General features: G+C 35.1%; 1 protein-coding gene across 1 annotated transcript; it reads left to right on the forward strand.

Moving 5' to 3' along the window:
• Nucleotide 1: 1 nt before the first annotated feature.
• LOC142329148 (uncharacterized) lies at nucleotides 2–23356 on the forward strand. The gene is made up of 6 exons (XM_075373488.1): nucleotides 2–25; nucleotides 2972–3124; nucleotides 3288–3398; nucleotides 9157–9285; nucleotides 10161–10289; nucleotides 23193–23356. Exons 1-4 carry the CDS (start codon nucleotides 2–4, stop codon nucleotides 9247–9249), a joined length of 381 nt encoding a protein of 126 aa, XP_075229603.1. The 3' UTR covers nucleotides 9250–9285; nucleotides 10161–10289; nucleotides 23193–23356.
• Nucleotides 23357–27034: the final 3678 nt, after the last annotated feature.

Raw genomic sequence — 27034 nt, forward strand, 5'->3', positions numbered from 1 at the left:
AATGCCTGTGATTGGCATGAGAACAGTTTGAGTTTGAAGCCCAAGTTTGGCGGTAAACCTTTCAGTACAAAATGAAATCATCGAAGCGGAAGCAAGACTCTAGCTTGGATGAAATTACCTTTTTTATTCTTAACGTTAACTATTGCTTTTGCAAGTAAAACAGACTTGTTAGGTTCTGATTTTAAACTAAAATATGAACTGCTAACCGAAGGAGCTTGATTCGGCTTAGAAGATTTAATTGCTGACTTCCAGCGTTTTATCTAATTGTATTAGCATATGATGCTTCAGTGAGAATTTTTTACATTATGATTTGCTTGGGAAATCTTTCACATGTTGTTTACATAAACAATTAAGACATAATTTTTCTTGAAACACAAAACTTTTTCTTTCATTAACATTATAACTTAAAAACTTATCACATCGATACAATGGATGATTGCTAGTTTTACATAATGTACACATAGAATTATTTACATGAAGTACATTTTTACTAGAACTAGGTTTTAAATAATCATATTTTTTGCCGCTAAATCATATATTAGACGGCTGTGCCGTTTTATTACTTTGAATTGTGTCTGTGGATTCAAGTAATTTACGTTTAGATTCTAAGAAAGACATAAGGTGTTCTAACTTAGGGAATTCATTACCTTCTAATGATTGTTCCCAGTTTCTTAAACTACTTAAATTTAAGTTTTGTGTAATTATCTGTATTACAATAAATTCTAAATATTCAATATTTATATTTTTCAATGCATTAATGTTTGAATTAACTTGGTCAATGAACTTAGATAAATTTTCAGAATTTTCCTTTTTTAATGGTTTTAAATTAATAATTTCTAAAGCATGTGTAGCTGCAATTAGCATTTTGTTATCATAACGATCTTTAAGTAATTTTATAGCAGTTTCATAATTTTCAGACGTTACTGATCAATTTTTATTACATCAAGTGCGTTATCCCCTGAGAAATTTGTGAGGTAGTAAAAGTTTTCAACATTAGAAAGTTTTTCTCGGTTGTGAACTAAACTATTAAAAAGATCAAAAAATGTATGCCAAGCCTTTACATCACCGTGAAAGGGCTCGATTTGTACAGGTTTTAACTTAATTGGATTAGGTTTGTTAATCGCTTTAATTGCATCAGTTACTTCTGAAATTTTGAAATGATTTTCTACCTTTTTGTCTTAATTTAAGTTTGTCAAAGAGATCGTCATATGTGTGTCGGTCTTGTAGGTCTTTATCTTTATGTAACTCTATTTCAGATTGAACTTCAAAAAATGCCTTTTCGTATTCTAATAGTTTGTTGAATTTAATAGTAAATAGATCTTAATCATCTGATTCGGGGTTGAAGTTGTCAATAAATATTTTTAATCTTGTTATGCCATTTTTTACAATGCCTCGTTTCTTTATTAAATTTTTATAGAAATGATATAAACAGAGATAATATTGAATCTGAATGAAGTAAAGTTAGTGAAGTTATAATGAAATGAAGAAATAGTATTAGAAAGATAAAAATTGTATACAAAAACAATGTTGTTAAAATATTGTCTATGCATAAGGTTGAATTAACTAGATGCTTGTAAATATATAATACGATTGTATCTGCCTATGCAGGTCAACGAAAAATGAAATATGATCTGTGATCGTGAGTGTGCAAGCTTTTTACAGCTGTAGCAAGCGAATCTTACCCAAACCGGGAAGAAAGTTTACTTCTGGTACCTGCTATATCTTTATAGCCACAAATAGATGGTATTATAAACCATTGAAATATTTAATCTGAATATTTCACTAATATTAATTTTGTTAATTGCACTTTTAATGTACACCTTTCTGTTTTAAATATACTTATTATAAATACCGCCTTGGTGACTGGATTTGACGTTATTGAAGACCCTGGATGAATGCTGTGACGGCGAAGTTCATGTTGTTAATACAGCGACTTGATGATGAAACGTTGGTTACCAGATGCAGTAGTTGATCTGGCGATGGTGTACCATGAAATTGTGGAGTTGATCGTGGTTATGAAACGTGGTACCAGATGTAGCAGCGACCATGAGACATGGTAGGTGCGGCCACTTTCCTATCCTCTGGATCCAGCGACCTATTGGATCTGGCCCGCCATGACCATAAAACGTTTGTTAGATCTGGTAGATTAACACGTTGTGGTAGATTTTAGAGCGAGGTTGGACTGTATTTTCATAAGTGATGAATTGAAAAAACGCTTTGTTGCTTGTTGAATTGTTAATTTGTTGTCGTCTTGATATTTCGATAACATATAATTGAACTTAATAAAGCATATTATGTAACGCATATGATTAAACTGAATAACATATAAGTATAAAACTAATTCATCCAAACATTTTCATCCAATCACGTTGCACATTCATCCAAACATGAATGTGCAACATGACCTCTCTGGGTCAGATTCGAGCACTGAATGAGTAGAAGGTTGCTATATCATAATGACCACTCCTTGCGGTATTATGATGTAGGACATTGCATGATCAGATCACCAAGCTTGTCAGAGAGCCCTAGCCTTTGCTAGATAGCAACACCTGACAGCACAAGTGGAATGGAACACTTCTATACTTCAAACTAAGTTATAGTTGATAAAGAAGTACATTTATTTACAATAAACAGCATGTTTATTTATCTAATGCAAGTCACACTGCATTTTATTGACTTACTTTTAATTTTATTTAAAGTATTATTTTTGATTTTCAATGATAGAAAAGAATTTTAGCATTGCTTACAGTGTTGATGAAATATAATGCTTAATTTGGGCTTAAGCTGTAAGTGAAGAATTAAAATATAGTTTGTAGTGTTCAACGTGACCATAAACCCCAACATGTTTAAATAAATTTCAGGAATTTTTAGGTGGCATCTTGTATTTTAAACATTCTAATAAATGCAGTGTAATTTGGTTTTTGTTGCCGTCCTAGATATTTAAATTGATTTAATGTTTTTTGTTCTACAGATACTGGATACCCCTGTAAGTGATATCTTCGTTTGTGAACCTCCATCATGTAATAACCCAATCAAATTGGAAACTGGACAGGGTAACTTGGAGAAAAAATTATGTTTATTTTTACCACATCACCCACCCAGAAGTGATACATCATGTGATGATGTAAGTTTTTTTTTTGTTCAATTAATCTTATTTGTCCAGAATTTATTCATCTGAATTTTATCAAAACTCACCTCATTTCATTGATGTCATTTGGATGAAATGCTTATACTGTTTAGAAATTGTTGAACAGTTGGATTTAATTTTGATTTTTTTTTTTTTTCAGAAATTGGTTCCTGCACAAGTTAAAGAGAACCCTTCTGATTTCAGTTGTGGTGATGCTCCACTAGTAGATCCTCTTGCAATTGAAGAAACTAGCATGGTTATATCAGAAGATGTAAGATTTAAAAATGAAGTGGTTCATTTTATTATAGTTATTATATTGTATATAACAAAACACCTGTGGCCTTATGTTTGGTGAAGAATGTTGTATGTGCAGTTATTTGCACATGAAGATAATACCAGTCAGTTGTGCAGTTATCTTCAGTTGTGTTATCTTCTAGATCAGCTAGTTCTATGGTACTTATTTGAAGGTTTTTTAAAGGCCTAAAGATTATCAATGACCAAAATCGCTAATGAAAGTATGCGTTAGCTATTTATGCTTGAGGGAACATGTTGACACCCTCAACTGTTTCTTCATGGTGAACCAGTTGAAGCATGCACATGGGTAAGATTTTTGATGAACAAAATGATGGTTTGATGAACAACTAACATGAGTAACATTTAAAGGAGCTGAAGGTAAAATGTTTAAAAATGCTAGACATGCAGAGAGTTGTATCTAATTCTTGTTGGGGTGCTGATCAAGTATGCATGTTGTGCTTCTACTGAGCTCTCCTCCATTCCCACTTAGACTATGGGTGCATGGCTTATTCGTCCCCACAGGCTACAGTTCTAAAGATGCTCGATGTAGTCCATCTTTCATTTATCCCTCTCTATACAAGTGCATTTCGTTGAAGCCCTGGGGTAAGTCTACTAGTTAAGTCACCACTAATGTGGTAAGCCATCTCTCTGGAATTGACAGAACCAAATGATGTGTTGCTGTGTAGCTCGCATTAATGCACAACCAAATCATCCTAATTTTTTGCTGTGGTATTCTCCAACCAGCATGTTAATCAATATGAGGAAAGGCCAGTATATACTGCTCCTCTATCCATCAGAGCTCATCAGCTTTTCTTATTTCTAAATATACAATTATCTCCTGCACTCAATGTTATTATCTACATTGGCCTTGTGAATTATTGCCTTAGTCTCAGCCGATACCAAAAAAAGGACACAAATCCGATTACCTTACTAGAAAAATTTTTCATTATTGTATATAGCACAAATCCAAATGCTATTATATACAGATCCGTTTATACAGATTGCTCTAGACTTGTTAACTCTGTTGGTTGTGCTTTTGTGGTTGCCAGTAGAACATAAATGTTTGACCTTCCCAGCATCGCCAGTGTTTTTATTGCGGAGCTGTATGTTATTAACAAGGTCTTAAATATACTTAGCCCAACATTCCAATGTATACTTCTCTGTTCAGATTTCATGAGTGCCTTGCACATGATTAGGGACATGTACTCCAGACACCCTATTGTCTGTGATATAGTCTGTTACCTCTGAATTGATTCAGTATAACACAACTGTGAGTTCTACTGGACCTCTAGTCATAAGAGGATGGTTCATGATTAGTGAAAAAGTGAATGGAATGCTACCATCAACAATAAATGTTATGCAGTTAAGAACACTGTGTCACCTGGAACTCTTCATGTAGGAATAACCGTCGTGAGTAGGTTATTACTTGCCATTTGCGAATAGAGCACACAAGGCTCACTCATGGATATATGTTGACTCAGAATGATGCACCCAATTGTGTTAGCTGCAACTGCCAACTAATGGTGCACCACATTCTTGTGGACTGTGTCTATTATGCGGCATTGTATTGGAAGTTTAAACTAGGGTCTAACACAAAATATCTTTGGCAACAATATATCGATGTGTCTAATATGTTAACAATTTCTTAAGGCCATGCACCTGGATTCAAACAATTGATTAAAACTTTCATGTTTCTGTCTTTTGACATTTGGTAATTTTATTGTTTCATGCTAGATTTTTAATATACTTTTTTTATTTTGGTTTTATTTCGAACCTAGCATTCCACATAGGCATTTTCAATCATTTTAATTTTTAATCATTTACTTAGGTAATTTTGTGTCTGGGCGCTGATAACGACACCTCATTGTGCGCCCAGGAAAAAAAATCATGAAAGTTTGCATGCTATACTGTAGCAGAGAATACTCAGAGTATATTTTAGCTTTTAAATCACATTATTCACATCAGTTGGCTAAGATTTATGTTAAACAACTGTAGATTGACATTTACTTTTATTACAGCTTATTTTTTAGTCAGCAGTACTTGTAATAATATTGAATTAAAAAGAGAGCAGATTTGTGGCTAAAAACAGAAAGTAATTGAGGAAGTAGAAATAAGTTTAAAAAATGTTTCCATGTGTTTTATAGTTGCCATTCTTCAGAGATTCAAAATGTTTTCTTGGGATCAGCACCACTTACTGCTTCATTTTCTTCAAATATTAAATTGTTTACTTCATCTCTATCTGTTACAATTTCTCTTGCTATATTTTCATAGCTGCACCAGTATTTGTATTTGTCAGCATCTGACATAAAATATAGCATTTTATATCATCGGTTAGAATAGATAATGAAGTATCATCTTCATTAAAACCAATTTATTTATAGCAACACTTTGTGTCTCCTATGCTTTGATTAACAAACATGTGACATCAGTCATTATAAATCAGTTATATTGGTTATAAATGTTTTTAATAATCTGGTAAAGCAGCTGATAAATAGAACTTTAGAATGAAACAAAACAAGATTGAAAGATATTACAGTGGTACTGTACAGATATGATGAGTCATTCAGTTTTTTGTAACGTCAACTACATTTCAACTCGTAATTCAATCTCCTTTATTATTCTAATAATAAAATAGATCGTTCATTTGATCATTTGTTGTAACATATCTTGTACAAGCTGACAGTAAGTCTGTGTCATTTAATGTATTTCCACCTGGATAGTTAAATTTAGTCACAGCAGTCAGTACATTTTAAGTGATATCTACCACATTAATTTAATTAATTATTTAGATTTTATTTAGTTGTAGTTCATATAAGTTATGAGGTAAAATACTTTTAAAATTAAAGTTAACGCAGTGTTAACTTTAATTTTAACCTTGACTGTCTTAAAAATTGGCTTTTGTGCTTGGGAATCCAATGGATAAAAATTCCATCAGAGCATACATCAGTAAATTTATTTAATATAGTAATTTGAATTTAGGATATATTTGAAAAACTAGGTGGAATATTTCACCTTGCATAAAGGATCGTCTAATTAAAAATACTGAAGACTGGAGAAATCAACCGTAGCATGACATGACTTGCAAACTGGCCATAAAATAAGTTTATATGAAACTAACTTTTAGGAATTAGTTTTAGAGACTTGTTTAATTTGCAGTAATTGAGAATCAAGGAATTCCAATAGCCTTTAATACAATATCTAACAGCCTTTTAGAACTTTAAATTTATTAAAACCTTTTTTATGATAATTTTGCATCGTAAGAACATTAAAACATTTTTTGCCAAATCTTGTTTCAGCCAAGACCTGCTACTACTCATGTCCATACATGTGAAACTGCATTGTCAAAAAAATGTCTCTCACAATCTTACTATGTATTTACAGTTATTATTTTGTATTATGTTTTGTGTATAACTTCATTATTATGTCTTAGATTATAATATTACTATATGTATATTTTTTTAATCAGAGAATTTTAATCTCTAGAAATGTATAGGAAAACATACTTCCTTCCAACATGTGTTTTATTTTTTAAAACATTTATTGATAATGAAGTTTTGGTACTATTTGATGTCTACCATTTTTGTTATGTACTTATATGTATTCATTATGTATTGAAATATTTTGTGTTTTATATTTTAAAGTTCTACAAACACAATATTTATTTTTGTTAATAAATTATTTTTCTATCGTGAATTAAAACAAACAAAAAATTAATTCTGAGCTGTTTACTGTGTTTAATATGATTCAGATGAAATAAATTTTTTCTAATTTTTAAAACACCTGTTGTTTTATGTGTGATAATATCTTGTTAAAAAATTAGTATTTAACAATATTATTGACTTTATTTGTACTTAAGTGATACAGTGAAATTTTTAAAAAACCTATATCAAAACCTTACATAATTTTTATCAGAGAAAAACTACAAAATGTATACTGTAATTTTCTGAAATCTATTGGTTTAAAGAAAAGGGAGGAAACCCTTTGAAGTACCTTTATCAATTAATAATATACAGGTGTCCCATATAGAAGCAACCGATCAGGCTGCTTTAATTTTATGCAAGCCTGATCAGGCTTGTATAAAATTAAATTGACAACCCTACTCTCCCATGTTTTGCTAGAATGGACCCCTCCTACATCTGACTTATCACGCCTGTGCAGCAGGCCTACTATCAATAACCATAACAGTGATAATCCTCAGTGCATTATGCTTTTCATAAGTAGAACGTGTTTTTGTTGTAGTTATACGTAAGTATAAGCAGTGATTGCAGTGCAAGAATCTTTTCACATAATTACCGAGATACACCATTTCTAAATAGAACATCAGTGTTGAGATTAGTGACTAAATTCAGTAACATGTGTTAATGACATGGAATACAAAAGATCGAGGACAGTGTTAAATCCAGCCATATTCGCTGAAATCAATGACCGATTAACTGCCCTGGAAAAATTCAATTGGACACTTGCCAGATGAAATTAATTTGCCATAATCATTAGGTAACCAAACAGTTAAACCTATGACAATACCAAATTCAAACAGTTCATCGAGTTGTTGATGCTGACAAAGAAATATGGTTAGTCATTGGTTTCATCGATTTGTGTGCGAGGGAATTAATTTTATAGACTGTATTTTATTTTCCTCAGATGAGGCATTGCTCCATTTGGATGGCTAGGTAAAACATTAGAATTTGGAGTGTTGAAAATTTGAGTGCATATCAAGAAAAAATCATTACATCCACAGAAGATGGGTGATTAGTGTGGGATATCACAAAAAATTTCTTGACCTTGTTTTCTTAGAATACATTAGTAATGCAGAATTATATCAAAGTATTTTATTCCAATTCATTGCACTCTTGGAAGAGGAAGATTGATACTGTTGGTTACAACATGACAATAAAATATCACACTACCCAAATTCAACAATTATTTTCATTTACAGATTCTTTGTTGATTGCTATTAGTGTCATGGCTTATGGTCATCAAGATTCCCACATTAGACTGCCAGATTTTTTTCTTTGGGATTACCTCAAAGAAAACGCTTATAGGAATAAATCATAAACACTAGAGCAATTGAAGGTCCATCTTAAAGAAGCTGTATTAAATATCCAATAAAATCTGAAAAAACTGTGAAAAACACAATAAAAAGTGTTAAAGCATCTATTTAAGAAAATGGCAGCTGTTTGCCCCATTTACTCTAGAATTTGTAAATTTTGATATTAATATGTATTTAAAAATCTATTCATGCCTTTTTCATTAGTCTACTACCTACTAACATATAAGGCTGTGTATGATAGATGGTTGCAAAAAAAAAAATTCCTCATATTAGTATCAATGATAGTAGTTCATTATTTTCTTAGTATAGTAAAGTATAGTTGTGTGTGTATTTATGAAGTTTTTATTACAAAATTAATATTTTAAAACATGTTAATAATGTCTTTCACTTCTATATCCAGATTTAGGGTTAATGGTACAAGGTATTTCTTTAATAGCTGAATGTTTATAGTATCTAGTTTTTGTGAGAAAACTTCTCAACTTTTTTTTTTTGTTTGGTTGTCCAATATTTTAGGAATACTTATTCTTGATAATATAAATATTTACATGAAGATTCTCAAACATGATATTTTTCATCTTCAAAAACAGAAATTTCCTTTCAAGGCAAATAAGGTAACTTTTGTTAGTTTGCATGTTCACATTGGTTTCAGAGTAGGTGTTTTCTTTATTCCTGTTTATTGTCATAGGAATTGGACATTTCCTTAAAAAATGAAGATATATCACAGGTTAATTTCAATATTAAAAATGAGGAAGTTGAGATAAGTGATGAGTTTTTATAAACTTCGCAGACAAAAGAGGAGTTGTTACATAATCAAGTGAGTAAAATATTACTTGAAAGTATTTTAATAAATGTAATTTGTATATTGAATGCATTCTATTAGAATATATTTAATAATTTAAAATATTTCAAGAATTAGAAAATAAAGTGGTTTTACTTTCTATAACTACAGTAAATATATGGGCATTGGTGAGGGTTCAACTATTCGCTCTGCTGATCTGAGTTGCCATCCATCTGTCATTTGCGCTAATAATAATTGCGTTTTCCCTAATAATTTAATAGTTTTTTATTTGTAGTTTTTGACAGTCATAATTTAAGAATACAACTAATGTTAAGACGATAAGACATTCTATCAAATGCAAGTTGTTAAATACAGAAAACTGGTATTCAAGTTGCTAATGATTTTTTTTTAGTCTTATTGTACATGTGTGTGTGTGTGTGTGTGTGTGATTTATCCTAGTTGTGGTAATTTCTGTTTTTAGAAAAGTGTATAACTTCATTTGAAGTGTGCATATCTCATCATTTTCTTTTATACATGTTTTTAATTGGTTAATTTAAATACCAGAAATGTTGCAAAAAAAATGGCTGGGAAAAAATGTCTGAACTGGTTGGTCAAATAAATAAAGCAGCACTGTGAACACACCTTAAAAATAAAGTAGCATTATTAAGAGAAGCATGTTTACTGCATAGTACACTGATATATGTGCATGTAGAGTGTGCTTATGTTGATGTTCATAATGCCTCCCTGCCAGTCCAGCAGGCCTTCCCCATCCAGCATTTTAACTGAGCTTTCTAATCTTTGATGAATGATACTTTTGTAACAGAAGTATATTTTCAAATCACATGTAATAATAAGTCTGCTATTTTACATGATTTCAGTTTTGTAAGAGGAAGTTTTCTTTATTGTCACAGGAATTGGACATTTCCATGAAAGATGAAGATATGTCACAGCTTAATTTTAATGTGAAAAATGAGGATGTTGAAATTAATGGCGAGTTTCTACAAACTATGAAAACAGAAGAAAACTTATTACCTAGAAAAGTAAGTAGAATATTGTTAAATATTTTAATCAGTACTATTGTAGAGTAACAAGAAATAACTTCATCTTTTCTTAGCTTCAGCTCTTTCATACTTCAGCTCTTTTCATTTTTTTTTAATTTACTAGCAAACCACGTTTTCTTATACTGAAATTGATAACAACACAGAGGTGCTAAGTCTGGCAAGCAGAGGGAATGTGGAAGAATTTCATAGAGTAATTTGAACAGTTTTACTGATTATGACTGCTTAAGAGAGTGACCTTGGTGAAGAACAATCGTTTTTTCATCAAATGTTTTTTTTTTTTTACTTCCTCATTTAGAAGATCCACAAAGATGCATAACATTTCCCAGTTATTGTTTTGAAAATAATGACAAGTTTCTCAAAAGATAGCAAGTATCCATCACAGTTCGTGCGGATGAAATGGTTTTTGACTTTTTTGAAGCAAGTTCCCAACTGCAATCTAATGTTTTGATTGTTCATCAGTTTCAGGTCAACAGTGATCTGTCTAAGTTTCATCAGCTGTTTTGAAACAGTGCAAAAATTACTCTAGGTTACATTGAAACAGCCCCAAAATGTTCTTAGAAGTGCTTACTTCTTCACGTTTTTTATCAATTGTAAACAAATGCAATATCCACCGTGCGGACAGTTTTCACAATAAAAAAATGAATGTAAAATATTATGTACCTGTTCATTTGAGATATCTGTTGTCTTAGCAATATCATTCACTTTTCAATTTTGTGTTTGCAATCACCATATGACTTTTCAGTATTCTTTGCAGTTATTCAACAGGCTGCCCGGAATGTTCACCATTGTTTTTGCTCCCATGACCAATCTGAAAATAATGAAACACTTGTAAACTGTTCTATGTAGCTGACTCACCATAATATTCATACAGCTCAGTTTGCAGAGTGGTTTTTGGCTTTCAAAAAGTACATTTGGACCCATCACAAAAATCTCTTTCATCTATTTCTTCATAAATCATAATATTTGTTCAACTTATATGGCTATCATTAACAGAATTATGAATATACAGTAACTTACTAAAACATGGAATCTCCTAGCAGAGGTGCCAGAAATTAAGAATGATCTCAATAATATAGTACAAACAATCACCCTCTCTTGAATTTGCACATACTTATTAAACACTCTTGTAATACAAGAATTACAAGAACTGATACTACTTGTTTTATTTAATAATATTTAATGCATATGCATTAGTGAGGGTTCCTCCATTCTCTGTGCTGATTCAGTCACCATTGATATGTCATTTAACACATTTGCTGCTGTTCCAGTCCCCGGTGCTAGGAAAGGTTATTCAATTAAGTGTGATATAATAATTGCCTACCTTGATGATAATGAGTTTCCTATCCCCAGGGTGCAGAACATATCTTAGCAATAGTGCAGCTATTAGGAACAATTATTGCTGATAGCAGTAGTGTGGGTACAGGAGCACAATGATATCTATTGAATCAAGTTTTACTTTTCTGCTACGTTTAGTTTACAAATTTATTTTATTAGGTTAGTTTTGGCATATTTTCATGTTGTTCGTGTCACCGGCATCTGGAGTAACACTGCTGATGTATTTAACTTTCCTAACACCAGAGTCCGGAACCACACTAGTAATCAGAACCCATTTGTAAATAAATTCACTCTTTACCTTTTAATACTTTAATTAGAAGAATTTTCATTTACTTTTAATAAATAATATTAAAATAATTTAAATGCAAAATAATATATAAAACAGTTCAAAATAAGTAAATAAGACAAAAGGATAAATATTTCTAGTATATTTAGTTTATAAATATAAATTAATTAATTTAATTTTGTTCTACTATTCTTTCAATGATTTATTAATTACATTCTAAAAAATACCGTATTAATTCAAGAATTAAAAAACAAAAAAATATATGCAAAATGTCATTAAAAAATCAAGTAATATAAGAATTAACACTAGACAGTAAAATTCATTAATACTTTAATAATATTCTAACAAAACTTGGCTTTTTAAAATTTTTACAGCTTAAATAGAAGTATGGTACAAATTAAAACACCTCAGACCAGTAATTCTCAAATTGTGCGCCGCAGCGCCCCAGAAAGCTGGGGCCTCTTCACTGGGGCGTCAAGAAATATTGTAAAAGCTTTATAATTAATTGAACCAAGACATATATTTAATTATTAACATATATATTTAATTAACCAAGACATTATTAATTTAATGTTAATAAAGTAAAAAAATAATGACTATGCACGATTTATATTTATTTTTATCTCTTACAAGTATTCATACTTTCACTTAGAGAATGGCACCATGGAAAAATTTTAGTTGAAAAAGGACACCGCAACTCAGAAAAGTTTGGGAACTACTGCTCCAGACAATAACCTGGATTGCCATCACACTCTTGGCAGAAATATGTCACCTTAGTACACTTTTCTGTCTGCTTCTTTGCTACTCATTGATTCCGCAGATTCTTTTTTGATTTCTTTTATTGATTCACAGCATGTTTTTCTTTTTTGCCGTGGAACTTTGCGTTTTACAAACGTATGAAAAATAGTACTTAAAAATAGTCAGCATAAGGATTTTTCTTACCATTAGGCCTAACCAGATACTGATTATTATTCAAACAAATAATCTCGACAACAGACAGGAAAAAACCAAATTATTTGGTGTTCATAAGTTATTAAAAAAGGTAAATTAAATAGTTGTTGCATCCTTACTCTGGAGGTAGGATCACAACTAAGTAATAGTGCGTTTCGTACTGCCAGCAAGTGGAAGGTAAATATTTACGAAAAACCCTTAAAATTGCTTATTTGTTATTATAATATTTTATAGAATAATTGAAAAAATCATGTTAAAGAGAAAAAAAAGCAGCCACACTGAGGTGAGTTTTCAGTCAAACCCAGCCGCACTAAACACAAGGTAAGGTAGGTTCTGGTCTCCAGGGACCGGGTCAGCACTTAGCAAAATGTGCTTAAAATAATTCCACAGCGAACATGTTAAAAAGTCAATTTATATTGCATCCATTGACTCCAATTTAAAATGATAATTTCTTTGTTATTTGTATGTGCGTTGTTCAATTATAAACTAGAATTTGTTTCCAAAAATTTTTTTTACTGTATAGTAAAAATCTATTCATTTTCAATGGCATTATGCTTGAGTGAAATCTAATTAGCAGTATCTAAAATAGTGGTAGAATCTGTTTAAGTTGACGTAGATGCCATTGTTAACTCATTCATTGTTAAGCAGTAAGTATATGCTGCCTCCATGATGACATTACTTTGTTTTCTAGTTCTAAAAACAATAATTTTTCCTTAACATATTCATCAGAAATGAAAAACTAATTGTAAGTAAGTAAAGGAATGGAAGTATAAATATCATAAAAATAGTACAAGATGTTATATCTTCATTTTCACCCATACCATATCTTCATTTTCACCCATACCAGATTTAATTTTAAAATGTCTATGCTGTCATTTATGCTGTGTACAATAATATGAATTGGGCAGTTGTTTATAAAACCTTTGATGTTATGCAGTGAGTGTTGTTAATGTTTTTGCCATTCCATTGTAAAATATGTAAAGAATGCAAATAGATTTTATTTTAATTTTAAATGTTTTATTCTTTAGTGGCCATTTTGTAATGACAGTTCAACCAATTTTAGACATTTTCTTCAAAGATTTGTGGAAAGGATGATAACAGGTTTTTAAATTATCAATTTGAAACAAAAACCACCATACGCTTCATATTTAATGACCTATATTTTATATATAGCATTTTTAAGGTTAACTATAAAGGTAATTGACTAAAAAAAACAGTAATGGTAGAAAATAATAGCACCTGAAAATTCAGTTCAAGAAAACACAAAATCATGGCAAATTACCTTTAATAATTCCTTTTATTATTTTTTAAAGATTTCATGCTAATTTATATGTTGAAGAAAATAGAAACTCACATTTATTTAAAATCTGAATGCAAAGCCACATTAAACCAGTACCCGAGCATCACATTACTCACAAGCTACAGGTTGGGCACTGCCACTTTTGAATTTTGGTGTATATATAATATCTAATGACCAAAAGATAATACTGATGCATATTTTGGTTATATCTGCATTGAGATTTTTATGGTATTAAATATACCATAATAAGCAGAAGTAGCAAGCAGAAGTAATTAAATATATACAATATTATGCATTACCATAGAACTTTTGGGTTTAAGCAGTTTTTTGAAACATATCATAAGACTATAGAGAAAGAATTGTATGATAATGAGAAAGTTAACTATTATACTACATAGTTAAAGTCTCTTAATAATAATAATAATAATAATAATAAGAGACTAATAATTATTATTATAATTTTTTTTTTCTGAATTTTTATGGGCATCGACTGCTAAGGTCATTAGCCCTCGTCACATTCTTTAAAAGAAATTATTATCTCCATCAGGATCGTCATATGTAAAGGGCCCTTACATTTTATTTAAAAAACACAAACTTCACAATATACATTAAGACATAAAAGACAAGGACAATCACAAACACTTACGGGTTGTAAAGGGCCCTGATATTAAAATTTGAGATAAGGTTCTCAAAAGAGCATGAAATTAAAATTTCAACTTATCAATACCATTTCTTTCTTTCTTTCTTCTACGAGTCTCGTTTATAGTTTGTTTAAGCACCCTCGGGCGACCAGAGCTGCCGTTGAGCAGTATATCAGTCGCGCCAGGGTGCCATGGCAGTTGACCCCTTCTTATAAACAGGCTACAGGCATGCACCGCCCACACCCATAGCCTCGCGCCCTCATGTCATCATCGGACACACCCCGACTCACTGCTCTTGAGTGCAGAAGAGCCAGGATGGCCTAGGCAAGAGGGCTACCTCCCGTCACTATACGTGCCACGCTTCGAGACTCCCTTATAAATATATAAAACTACCGCTTAGAGATTCTTTTATCACAGCTTTAAACTTTCATTTTATAGACTTTTAAGAAGTCCACTGGCGTGTAAAAATGCAACTATATTTTCTTCATTTCCAATATCCAGATCAGCACTAATATTATTTCTAAGACGGAACCTCTTTCTGAGGTCCTCATATAAGGTACACTCTTCTATTAGATGCTTGATTGTCAGTGTTTTATTACAAACACCGCACATTGGTTTCACTTCGCCGGTTAACAAATATAAATTTGTTAATCGCGTGTGACTGATTCTAAGTCTGATCACCGCTACTTGTTCACGGCGAGTCAACTTAAAGTCGCTTTTCCATTTATAAGGAGAAGTTTTTACTGAGTTTAATTTTGTATTTAAACTCCTCCATTCAGCATTCCACTTGTTTTTTACTATGTTTGTTAGACGGTTTTTAACATCTGCCACTCTTACAGGAAATGCATCCAAATCATCGCAGACTGTTGCTTTTCTGGCAGCTTCATCTCCGATTTCATTACCTGTAATACCAGCATGCCCCGGAGTCCATACCAATACGCATCGCTGTCCTCGTGGATATAGAACGTATAAAATGGACAGGATGTTTGCAATTAGGACATCCTTAATGTTCTTGTTCCGAATTGCAACAAGTGCACTTAAAGAATCTGAACATATTAGCACTCTCTCTTCGCAATAGTGTTCAGTGTAGCGAAGAGCTTGCTGAGTTGCAGTGAGTTCTGCCGTGTAGACACTGGCCACATCTGGCAGTTTCCAAAAGTGGGCTTCTCCATTTACATATATTGAGCACCCAACACCACGTTCGGTTTTAGAACCGTCAGTATAAATTCTAATATGTTCTTCGTAACTACTGACGGTTGCCAAAAATTCCTGTTGGATGATCACTGCTGGTTTCTTTTTTATTTCTCCTTGAGAGAGATCAAACCTTGTATTTACCGCTGGTAAGAGCCATGGCGGTATTTCTCTAGTAGAAGTTGCTAGTGTCTCTGGTATAGTAATTTCGTATTTTCTTCTTAATTTGTGGTACCTAATTCCGGCTGGTCTGGAATAGGTAGCACGATGTTCATATACTGCAGCCATAGGATGATTCGTAAACAATTTATTATTTATATGAGCAGGGAAGGCCCATACATTTGCTGCATATCTTAACAAAAGGATCTCTCTTCTATAATGTAGTGGCATTATTCCGGCTTCAGACATCAGACTAGCCGCCGGACTTGTGCGGAAAGCGCCTGTTGCATATCTTATTCCGCTATTATGAATTACGTCTAACTTTCTTAAGTGAGACTTTCTAGCGGATGAATATACGATACACCCGTAGTCTAGTTTAGATTGAACCAATGCTTTATACAATCTCAATAATGTCTCTTTGTCTGAGCCCCAATTTAAGTTCGATAAACATTTTATAATGTTTAGGGCTCTTTTGCATCTATCACTCAAGTCCTGTATATGTAATCCCAATGTAAGGGATTTATCCAATACTAGTCCTAAATATCTTACGTTGTCTTTATATTGTATTGGATTATCATCAATTGTCAACGCAGGACTTTGATGAGGAATTCTCTTCCTACAAAAGTGTACACAGCACGTTTTTTCTGGTGAGAATTGGAATCCGTTATTCCTTTCAACTTCATTTAGAGCATTGATCGCTCGTTGCAATTTGTACCTCACCATAGTAGTCTTGTTGCTGGCATACACAATTGCCAAATCATCAACATAGACGCTTTTGCTGATTTCTACTGGAATGGCTAATATCAATTTATTAATGGCAATGGTAAACAAGGTACCGTTCAATGGCAAACCTTGCAGTATGCCATTTTCCAAATTTCTTATAGATGAATATTCGCTATTGACTCGTACTTGGAAAGTATGGTCATTCATATGGTTGCTCAGTAAGACTGGCAGATTTCCACGAATGCCCCATTCATGTATCTGGAGCATTATACCATGACGCCAGGTCATACTGAAAGCCTTCTGAAGATCAAAGAAGACTCCGACACAATGTTTCCTTGTAATAAAGCTGTTATATATAACGTCCTCTAAGCTGATCATTTGATCAGTGGTGGAATGGTACTGTTGAAAACCTGCTTGATATGGTGATATCAGGCTTTCTTTTTCTAAAGCCCAGACGAGTCGAATATTAATCATTTTTTTCAGTATTTTTCCCATAGCATACGTCAAGGAAATAGGATGGTAGCTATTGGGATCTGTTAAATTTTTATTTTTCTTTGGTACTGGAACAACATGAGCTTTTTTCCACTGCTGCGGGTACATTCCATCCAGCCATATTTGATTATAAAGTTCTAATAATCTGCGTTTTGCAGTGGTATTCAGCTGCTTGATCATATTATAATGGATTTCATCCGGACCAGCAGTTGTGTTACCTGCTTTTTCCAACGCTTTCGTGAATTCTTCCATTTTAAATGGTACATTATATGAGTAATTATACTCAGTTCTAAAATTTAGTAGACCTTCGAGTTCTTTTTTGGTCCGAAAACCTTCCTCGTAATTGGTCGTTTTGCTGGCTTTCTCAAAGTGATTGGATAATAGCTCTCCGATTTCGTTTGTAGTGTCCTTAATTCCATCTTCATCTTGAAGGCTAGTTATGGGCGCAAAATTTTTACGCCCACAAATCGCCTTCACTTTCCTCCAAACATCTGACGCAGTAGTGGTTCTGTCGATGGATGACACGTATTGCTGCCAGGATCGTTTCTTCGAGTCAATCATGAGACGTTTTGCATACGCCCTGTATTTTTTAAAGGCAATAAGATTTTGTAGGGTAGGATGTTTCTTGAAGGCGTTAAACGCTCTTTTCTTTCTTTTAATAGCTTCACTTATTTCTTCGTTCCACCATGGAACGGGTTGTTTCGTAAGTTTCCCAGATGTTTTGGGAATAAATCTCGATGCCGACTCAAGTATCGTATTTGTTATGGCGTCGACATCGTCTCCGATAACTCCAGTTGTTTCAGGGAGTATCGTTCTAGCTCTGAAGCTCGTCCAGTCTGCCTTATCAAATAACCATCTTTTAGAGATGGGATATGTTTTTCTTGTAACTTCAGTTACAATTTGCACCGGGAAATGATCGCTTCCATGCAAATCGTCTTAAGACATGGAAGCTGTACCTCGGTGCTATCGATCCGCTTATAAGTGCAAGATCTATACAGGACGTCGATCAATCTCTGGCATTGAAAAAGGTTCCTGACACGTCGTTTAAAATAATAAGTTCTGAATTCATCAGGAACCTTTCCAGTTCTCTTCCGCGGGGATCTACTCGATTCGATCCCCAGAGAGAATTATGAGCATTAAAGTCACCCACCAGTAAAACAGGTGGGGGAGCTCAAAAATTAATCTTGCTATGTCATCCTTATTCCAATCAAAATTCGGCAAGTATATGCTGCAAACAGTGACCTGAAACGGACGCTTCATTCTAATGGCGACCGCTTGCAGGTTTGTATTTAGATCAACAGCTTCGGCGGTAGCTCTGGTCGATGTTAGTATGGCTACTCCACCTCTAACTCTAATATTTGGCGGTTGATCTCGCCGAAATGTATCGAATCCTTTTAATTTAAAATTTTCATTTTGGGGGAAATGCGTTTCTTGCAGACATATACAAATCGGGTCTACATCATGTACCAAGCGTTGGAGCTCATGGATGTTTGAAAAACATCCATTGATGTTCCATTGTACTATCGACTCGCTGATTTAAAATTATATTATCGTCTGGGTTTGCCTTTCGGCCACCCTTTTGTTCTTTTTTCTCCATCTTACGAACAGCATCGTGTTCGAGGTGAAGGTCGTCGCCCGTGAAGCTTCCGGTCTCCGAATCGGAGACCACCGAAGCCGCCGACGACGACGGGCATGGATCGGCACCGGTTACAGGCGCCGATTGTGGGACGGCAACTAGGCCGACCTCAGACACGGGGGTCGCACCGGTCACCGCCTGTGGAAGGGGGACACTCGTCCCCCCTGTGAAATTTGTTGTGGCCTCTGAGGCTTAGAGGCCACTTCAGTTACAGGAGGCTTGGGAGGCTCCATAACAGACTCTGTAGCTGTTACTTTCTTTTCATCCACTAAAATCTCGCTAAGACGGACTTGGATTTCAGGTTTAGTGTCCATTTTCTTTTGTACTGGAGCGACTTTCTGTTTTGGAGATGTGTCTTCAGGAGGCTGTACAATTATTTTTGGCTTAACAGGTTCTTTAGTGCTGAGAGGCTTCATTTTATTTTCAATTATTCTCTCAATTAAGCCAGCCAAGGTAGGTGCAAGTTTGTTGATGATTGCACTCTCATCAACGCAACTGGAACAAGAGCAGGAACAGCAGCTGCAGCCTGAGCATAGGTTGTTGTTGCTGTAGGTCTGCGGGCGTTTACGATCTTCTTTGCTTCGAGGTAGCTGACCTTTTGCAGGGTTTTAACTTCCTGCACAGCTACTTTGTCTTTGTATACAGGACAGTTCCTGGATCTACAGGAATGCTGTCCTCTGCAGTTAATACAGGTAGGAGGCTCTTTACACGGCCCTCCCTCATGCACCTTTCGCCGCACATGCATATTTGCGTTCTCTCACATTTTATAGCGGTGTGGCCAAAGCGTTGGCATTTGAAGCATCGCATTGGCTGCGGGATAAATGCCCGCACATCCAAACGATGTATCCCCGTTCTTATCTTCTCCGGCAATGTAGGCCAGTTAAATGTAGGACTTCGCCATTCCTCCTCATGTTCAATCGGCGACACTCTATTACTCTGTGATGACAACTACTCAACAATTTCTTGCTCCGAACAATTTAGAAGATCCCGACAGACGACTACACCCCTTGAGGTGTTGAGCGTACCGTGGGGATCGACATGTACAGCTAGTTCTCCAATCTTTTTCAGCCCTAGGATCTTCTGAGACTGTATATCATTTACAGTCTCTACATGAAGTCCCGTGAAAGTTTCCCTAATTTCCTTAACAGGGCCTCCAGCACATTTTGTTATTTCTCGAGCAATGAGAAATGGACTCGCCTTCGAGAAATTAACGTCTTCTTTTGTAATAACTAAGTATTTTGGCTTTGGAACATTGCTTTTGAAGAAAGCTTTTTGCAAGCTTTTTCTAGCCTCAACTTCAATTTTCCTAGATTCTGCGCTTTTTCTCCGTTTTGCCTCAGGCGAAACGGTTGGTTCTAGATGAGGGTGTTTACGTGAACCCTCTGCCACGTTTGGTTGTTCAATATTCATGAACGGTTGATCCCTTCTGTAGTAAGGCTAGCCGCCGGGGTACACCCCCACTCCAGGGCTACCAACCCTGGAGGTCCGTTCCGGTACTCCGGTGGAACCGGCATATGTCCTGGCAGAGAGCGGATGCGCAGTCTCTGCACTGACTCCAAGCCTTTACACACCGAGGCTTTCAGGGCTCCCATGCCCCAAACAACATGGGCACCTTAACTACATGCTTGCCATCGCGGGGGGCATGTGGACAACAAAAGGTCTCCGTTACACCTGCAAATAACTTCGACCGTGGCCGCCACATCACCAGCTCTAAAGGTAGTATTAATCCATGTCCATAATCGTTAAGAATTTCGTATCTGCAGGTGGCCGCATAGTCCAGTCCTGTAAATCGGCCTATAGATGAAAATCGGCCGAAAAAATCATATCCGAGAAACAATACTCGGAACCCCGTTAGCCAGCTATATGTAATGTACTTAAGTACAGCTGTTGCCGCCCTGGACGTGGAACGTAGATGTTGTGTTCCGGACGTGGAGATTATCATCTACCTCAGGGCATTATTATTATTATTATTATTTGTTTTTTTTGTGGTTTTTAGGGGCATCGACTACTTTGGTCATTAGCCCCATTCCACTTCAAAAATAAATAAAAAAAGGTTCAATTATTCACATTCTTATGAATCAAAAATGTTCAAAAATTTACGTTCTTCTAACTTCAAATCCAGAATATTACTTTCTAGGCTTTCCTTTCAGCCATCCTTTCTTGCGTTTCTCCATTCTTCTGACGGCCTCAACCTCTGATGACAACGTATCTGAGGCCTCAGACATGGCATCGTCTTCCTCTATTTCGGATGCCAGTGACGTTCTGCGGCTGACGTCAGTTGATGAAAGTTTCGTCGGTGCTGTTAGCATCTTTGCTAGGGAATCTAAACTAATAAGCGATGATGTCTCCACGGCGGATGAGCCGGACTCTATCTCTACTGCATTACTGGGTCCAGCTGAAATAGATGCTCTCACCGAAGCTGATCTTTACGCTTTTGGAGGCTCTATTGGTATAGGTTTTATATTCTCTACGTCTGGTGGTTTCTCAATAATAACTTGTACCTCCATTTCCGTAGATTCAGATTTTCTTGTCACAATTTCTTTAAGCTTGTGACTAGACGACGGAGTGATCCGTTTCTCTTTGCGAGATAAGTAAAGATTTTTTATTCTTACTTCAGTTGGTGGCTTAGTAATCGCAGGTTTAGCTGGTGATTTAAACTGCGGTGGTGCGTCTCTCATGTCAACGGCGTCAGACGGAGAGTGAGCCTTCTCATGTTTAGTTTGTTCCATCCAATGAGTCGACTCAATCTTTGAATCAATGATTCTTTCCAATCATTGTCGCAAGACTTGGTGCCATCGTGTTAAGCAACTGCTCCACATTAATTTTAGATGTGGAAGGGGCAGCCGCTGCTTCTGCATAAGAAGTCGATGGTCGTGGTGTACGTTGATTAACAATCTTCTTCGCTTCAGGATAACTGACCTTCTGAAGCGTTTTAACTTCCTGAATCGCTGTTTCTAAATTATATGTAGGGCAGTTTCTTGAACGACAATTGTGATGCCCTTTACAGTTAACGCAGGTTGGAGGGTCTTTACATGGGTGGTCCCCGTCATGTGTTTTCTCTCCACATATGCATATTTCCTGCGCTTCACATCTAGCTGCTGTGTTTCCGAATCGTTGACACTTGCGGTTGGACAGAACCGCAAATTCACTGATCTTCTTCAATGCCTGGACTTTCTGGCTTTGCACGTCGTTGATAGTTTCGACGTGCAATCCATTAAAAGTCTTTCGAATTTCTTTAACAGGACCACCAGCACAATTTATAATTTCTCTTGCGATTAAGAATGGACTAACTTTTTGAAAGTTTCCATTCTCCTTTGTAATAAAAAATCTTGGCTTAGGTACACTATAGCCAAATAAGCTTTTTACGTAAGTCTTTACTGATTATATCAGCATCTTTCTTGATTTTGTCACACTCTTTGCTCTTTTTCCTCTTCGCTTGTGGCGAAGAGGAGGATTCTAAATGAGGGTGTTTACGTGCACCCTCTGCCACGTTTGATTGTTCAATATTCATGAACGGTTGATCCCTTCTGTAGCAAGGCTAGCCGCCGGGGTACACCCCCACTCCAGGGCTACTAACCTTGGAAGTCCAATCCGGTACTCCGGTGGAACCGGCATATGTCCTGGCAGAGAGCGGATGCGCAGTCTCTGCACTGACTCCAGGCTCCTACTCATCGAAGCTTTCAGAGCTCCCATGCACCGACATGCATGGGCACCATTGACAGCATAACCGAGGAATTAACTCGGTAGCCACATAGTCCAGTCCTGTAATTCGGCCTATAGATGAAAATCAGCCGAAAAAAACACATCCGAGAAACAACACTCGGAACCCCGTTAGCCAGCTATATGTAATGATGTACTTAAGTACAGCTGTTGCTGCCCTGGACGTGGAACATAGATGTTGTGTTCCGGACGTGGGGATTATCTACCTCAAGGCATTATTATTATTATTATTATTCAAAAACACCTCTTTTGAACTGAATTAACTCAATAAAAGTTTTGTTTATTAGGGCTTTTAAATACAGTTATTAATCACATTTTTAATTATTTTGTAGTTGGAATTGTTATATTGAGTGCAATTGATTGTGTTTGCATACTTTCTGCCAATTAACATTTAATAATATGCAATCCAGTATTAATTTGTTAAACATTCTACTGTGTAATTTTACAGGATAATGAAGTCATTGAGGATAGTAAGGGATACATCAATGTTACATTATAGAATTCAAATGAAAATATTAATACGATAAATGAGTCATACTCACTGAGCAAGAATGCAGAAGGAAATGTGTGTAAATATTACAATAAAAGATTTTTTTTTTGAAGTATTATTAAGGCTCCACATTAACTGTCACATAAAAGAGAAAAAATATGATTGTGATAATTGTAAAAAAAAAAAAAAACTTTGTATCATAAGGTTTTATTTAAACACCATCTCAGAAATACTTACTACAATATTAAAAATATGTTTGTAACATTTGTGAAAAGTCTTTTAGTTATAATTCAACTTTAAAAAAACACACCTTAATATTCATACTAAAGAGAAAACTTATTTTTGTAATATTTGTTAAAAGTGTTTTAATTGTAATTCTAGTTTAAAGGTACATGTTAATACCTATACTAAAGAGAAAACTTACACTTGTAACATTTGTCAAAAATCTTTTCTTGTGAAGCATAGTTTAAGGAGTCATCTTAATATTCTTACTAAAGAGAGAAAGTTTGTTTGTAACATTTGTCAAAAGTCTTTTGGTTTTATTTCTAATTTAAATGCGCATCTTAATATTCAAAACAAAGATAAATTTGCAACTTTTGTCAAAAATATTTTTATGAGAAAAGTACTTTAAAGCAACATCGTAATATCCACACTAGAGATAAAAAATATGTATGTTATGTTTGTCAAAAGTCTTTTAACTTCAGCATTAATTTAAAGACGAATCTTAATATCCATTCTGAAGAGATAAAGTATAATTGTAACATTTATCAAAAGTCATTTAATTATAGTTCTAATCTAAAAACTCATCTTAATATTCATATTAAAGAGAAATTATGTGGCTGCAATGATTGTACAAAGTCTTTTGTTTATAGAAGTTGTTTAATAAAACTTATTAAGATTCATAAAAATGTTAAGTGGTGGTATTATATCTTTGGCAGTTGTAAATCTTTTACTGTTATTATTTCATAGGATCTGAATTAATATGAATTCAGAATACATTTGGCCTAAAATTATTTTCAAGTATAAACCTGACATGGAGAAGCCAACATAGGAGATAACTGAATCCTGACCACCTTCATCATATCTAGACTCTGATGTTCCTGATAGTCCCTGAGTAGAGTGGTAAAGTTCTCTACATTCTTTACGCCTTCGATCCTAATGTGTAGCTCCTCATTGCGGCCCTTACGCAACGATATGACATTATTGGCCTCCTCGCTCGACACCGCTCCCTTCATCGACCTAAGGAGCTCAGCGTAAGACTTGTCTTCGGCTTTCATAACAGTGCGGCTCTGATCCGCCGGTGGTGTGGCTTTCTTGATGGGTATTTGATTAGTGCCCACATGTCTTACACTATTGTCTCCTTGTATCATCAATATATATATATATTGGTGTCTCCTTATTTCTTAGCAGATACGGTAGGATCTTTTTTATATAGTTTCCAATGCTCCCCACTGGCAAGACATAGGCAGCATCTAGTGCTTGTGTTACGACTCTCCTGGCCGCCTGGAAAAGTGTGGCGAGAGCCTCCCTCTCAGATACATCAGAGTTATAGCATATTTTGTACTTGTTTCTCTTTTTCTCTGTTGTGTGTCTCCAATAACCGAGACTTCGTCTTTTATAATGTTTCCTACAGCAAATCTAGGGCCTTGTTCTTGCTCTCCCGTCTTCTTTAGGTCTTTTAAACTGCATGTTATTTCCCTGTCGGGAGGGAGTTCTGTCACCAGACTTATCTTACTTCTCAGATTATTCGGCCACCTTCTTTGTAAGAGCCCTAACAGTTCCTCATCTTCTAGCTCCTTGGTAAGAATTTGTTCCATGTTGTCCTCCATGGCTGGCAGGTCCGTTTGAGTGGCCTGTGTCACTTTATTTACAGAGGACGACTTGTCAACTAGTGCATTCAGGCCCTCATAAACTGCTCTCAACTCCTGTTCATGATTACTGATATATTTACCAAGGCCCGGACCCATTTGCTATTTCAATGAAGCCGTGACCATTCCCAGTCGATAAACCAAACAAACTTCCCAAGGTGTCAGTGTGCTCCTCCTCCTCCTCCTCTGAGGACCCTTGGCGCGTGGTCTTTTCTTGCATTTAACATCTAATTTCTTGATGGGTACCATTCTCTGCCGGCTGCTACTTTGGGCAGCTGTTCCCTCTAAGGGGAGCGATCCTCTGCCCCTGATAATGTCACGGTTGGACTACGGGGACAATCCCGCGTCCAACGAGTACCCACTCGGGGGTGGGAGCCCCAAAAAATTTGGGGTGGTGGGGGGTGGTAAAATGTATCGACCCAAAAATTGGGTCAAAAATTTTGTGGGAGGGGAGTCAAAGCATAGGGAAGTTTTTGGGATGGATTTATAACCGGGTATATTGGATATAGGACGAGTGGGTCAAAAGTTATTAGCGAAAGTTGAATTCCCTAGTAAACGGCTAGGCTGAGGACTGAAAATTTTACTCTTACAATAAGAATTATACGAAAATTTTTCAAAGTCCTTGTTTAATATTAAAAACAGACTCGTACAGGCCTGTCTTATAACTTAGAATAATTTAGCTAAAATAGCTTTTATTCTAATCTCGAAAAAACTTGTAAAAAATTATTATACAGTAAAAATTACTCACTTTAGTATACACTATTATAATATACCTCACTATCACTCTCACTCACTGTAATAATAAAAATTTAGCGAGATAAGTACAAAAATAATGAACTCACTAATGAGAACAAAAAACTCGAAAAAAACTTGATAAGTCCGCAACCAAATAAACTTGAAAATTATAGTCCGTATTCCTTGTCCTGTCCACTTAAAATTCCAGTCCAACACAAAAGCCAAAAAACCAATCCAAAACAACTAAAAACGCAGAGCTCAGACACGTCAATACACCGTGCAGTCCACAACTCGACTATCAATGTCCATCCCCTGCTGAGCAGTACCCACACTCACACTCTTAATGCGATTTGATGGACAATATTTTTAGTTAATCCCTGAGGGGTATAAACGAACAAGCTTGATGGTCTGCCAACCCTTGAACACGCAACATATAATTGGCCATGAGAAAAGCACAGATTTTCTAGATCCAACCCACAAATTTGCATTGTTTGGTCGTGTGACTTATTTATAATCACTGCGAATTGGAAATTGCTAACGTTTGAATGGAATGGACGAATCTAAAGGGATCATTGGAATCCGTGGTAGAACAACTTCACCTTGAAACTTGCCATTAAAATGGTAGCTTCAAGAACATTGCCCATGATTTTTTTTTATGACCAATCGCATGCATTACATAGCTTTGGTGCATTCAAATTTCGAAGCAACATGAGTGGTGAACCATCTTCAATCGCAAGTTATGTGGTGACATTCCAGGTAAATCCAGTGAATTCAGCAGGATAGTTGACAACTTCCTCAGGATCGACAACAGTGTCTATCGATTTATTTCATTGCCAGGCAATGACTGTTGTATTTTTAAGTTAATGTCGACATCTATATTTTTTGCTGCCAAACTCACTCGCTCACGTAGCCACACATGATTAGTGTAATTAGTTCGTAAATCTGGAAATATACTTTCAATCAAAGCATCTTTGGTACCCACCATGTTGCAAAAATTGTCTGGGAGTCGGATGCATTGTGTATTTTCATGCGATTGAATTTTTCCATTGCCAATGTTGAGCAATTGTTCGGAGAATGCCAATGGATCATTTTGAATTTGAACACTCATATTTATGGTAAGGCATAATTTACTGACACTTCACCATAGGTATGATTCTTTTAAACATGGGTTAATTTTGTCTGCATATGTAGCACGGA

This window comes from Lycorma delicatula, chromosome 8, assembly GCF_047948215.1.
Source record: "Lycorma delicatula isolate Av1 chromosome 8, ASM4794821v1, whole genome shotgun sequence".
NCBI lineage: Eukaryota > Metazoa > Arthropoda > Insecta > Hemiptera > Fulgoridae > Lycorma > Lycorma delicatula.